General features: G+C 63.6%; 1 protein-coding gene across 1 annotated transcript in view; it reads left to right on the plus strand.

The window, feature by feature from the left end:
- Positions 1-520: 520 nt before the first annotated feature.
- The window catches only part of LOC125488283 (plexin-A1-like), a 1,629-nt gene continuing 675 nt past the window's right edge, over positions 521-1,474 (plus strand). Inside the window, exon 1 of the mRNA XM_048621217.1 lies at positions 521-1,471. Coding sequence (XP_048477174.1) covers positions 568-1,471 — 904 coding nt within the window. The 5' untranslated portion in view covers positions 521-567. The remainder of the gene's footprint in view (positions 1,472-1,474) is intronic.

The raw sequence follows: 1,474 nt of genomic DNA on the forward strand, positions 1-1,474 counted from the left end.
CTCTCTCTCTCTCTCTCTCTCTCTCTCTCTCTCTCTCTCTCTCTCTGGAGGAGTCCCCTGTGCGGTGAGCAGGTTAAAAGACATACTGATTGATTTACTCATTGAAGGCTTGGCACGGCTCGGACCTCCATTCTGATGGATGTGTGTGTGAGATAGAGAGAACGAGAGAGAGAGAGAGAGAAAGAGAAACCAGGCGAGGGAGAGAGAATCACATGGAGGCAAAGGACAGGGGTGTGGGGTATATTAGAGTGACCCTCCGACAGCGCCCGCTCCCTCACCCTCCGACAGCGCCCGCTCCCTCGGCACTGACCCTCCGACAGCGCCCGCTCCCCTCGGCGCCATCTGTGTGCTGGTGAGAGTTGAAAAGGCTGGTTGTTGTCGCTGGTGCGGGCTGACCTCCATCCACCGGTGGGCGCTCTGAGGGGAGTCTCGGTCAGTTGACGGGAATGGGCCTCAACGCGACCTTTCGTTTCTCCTTCAGGGATGGTCGCCTGCCCCGAGACGGATTGAAAGTGGACGCAGACCGAAGGAAAAGGGAGAGAGAGAGAGAGAGAGAGAGAAAGAGATATGAGTCTCCACATGGCCATTGGCGTCAGGCCCAAAATGGCCGCCTGCCTACTCCTGGGCCTGGCGCTTTGGGGGGCGCCCGGTCCCTGGGTACGCGCTCACCGCCGGGAGTTCTGGAGCTTCTCGCCTTCCGACACGACCCTGGCCCACCTCGCCGTCCACCGGGAGACGGGAGCCGTCTACCTGGGGGCCGTCAACTTCATTTACAAGATGGCCGCCAACCTGACCGAGCTGAGGCGCCACGTGACCGGGCCAGTGGATGACAACACCAGCTGCTACCCACCCCCCAGCGTCCGGGCCTGCTCCCAGGGCCTGTCGCCGGCCCCCAACGTCAACAAGCTGCTGCTGCTCGACTACCAGGGGCGCCGCCTCCTGGCCTGCGGCAGCGTCTGGCAGGGTGTGTGCCAACTGCTGCGCCTCTCGGACCTCTTCAAGCTGGCCGAGCCGCACCACCGCAAGGAGCACTACCTGTCCGGCGTGCCGGAGGCCGGGGCCACCGCCGGGGTGGCCGTGCCTAGGCCCGAGGGCGCCAGCCACCTCTTCATCGGGACGTCCATCGACGGGAAGTCCGAATACTTCCCAACCCTGTCCAGCCGGGTCCTGACCTCCGACCCCGAGGACTCCCGCATGTTCGGCCTAGTCTACCAGGACGAGTTTGTGTCCTCGCAGTTGAAAATCCCCTCGGACACTCTCTCCCGCTTCCCGGCCTTCGACATCTACTACGTCCACGCCTTCGCCAGCGAGAGGTTCGTCTACTTTGTGACCCTCCAGCTGGACACGGAGCTGAGCGCGCCCGAGGCGGCCGGGGGCGAGCGCTTCTACACCTCGAAGATCGTCCGCCTCTGCGCCGACGACGCCAAGTTCTACTCCTACGTGGAGTTCCCCCTGGCCTGCTCCCGGGAGGGCC

This window comes from Rhincodon typus, unplaced genomic scaffold (genome assembly GCF_021869965.1).
Source record: "Rhincodon typus isolate 14 unplaced genomic scaffold, sRhiTyp1.1 hic_rhity00000126, whole genome shotgun sequence".
Lineage (NCBI taxonomy): Eukaryota > Metazoa > Chordata > Chondrichthyes > Orectolobiformes > Rhincodontidae > Rhincodon > Rhincodon typus.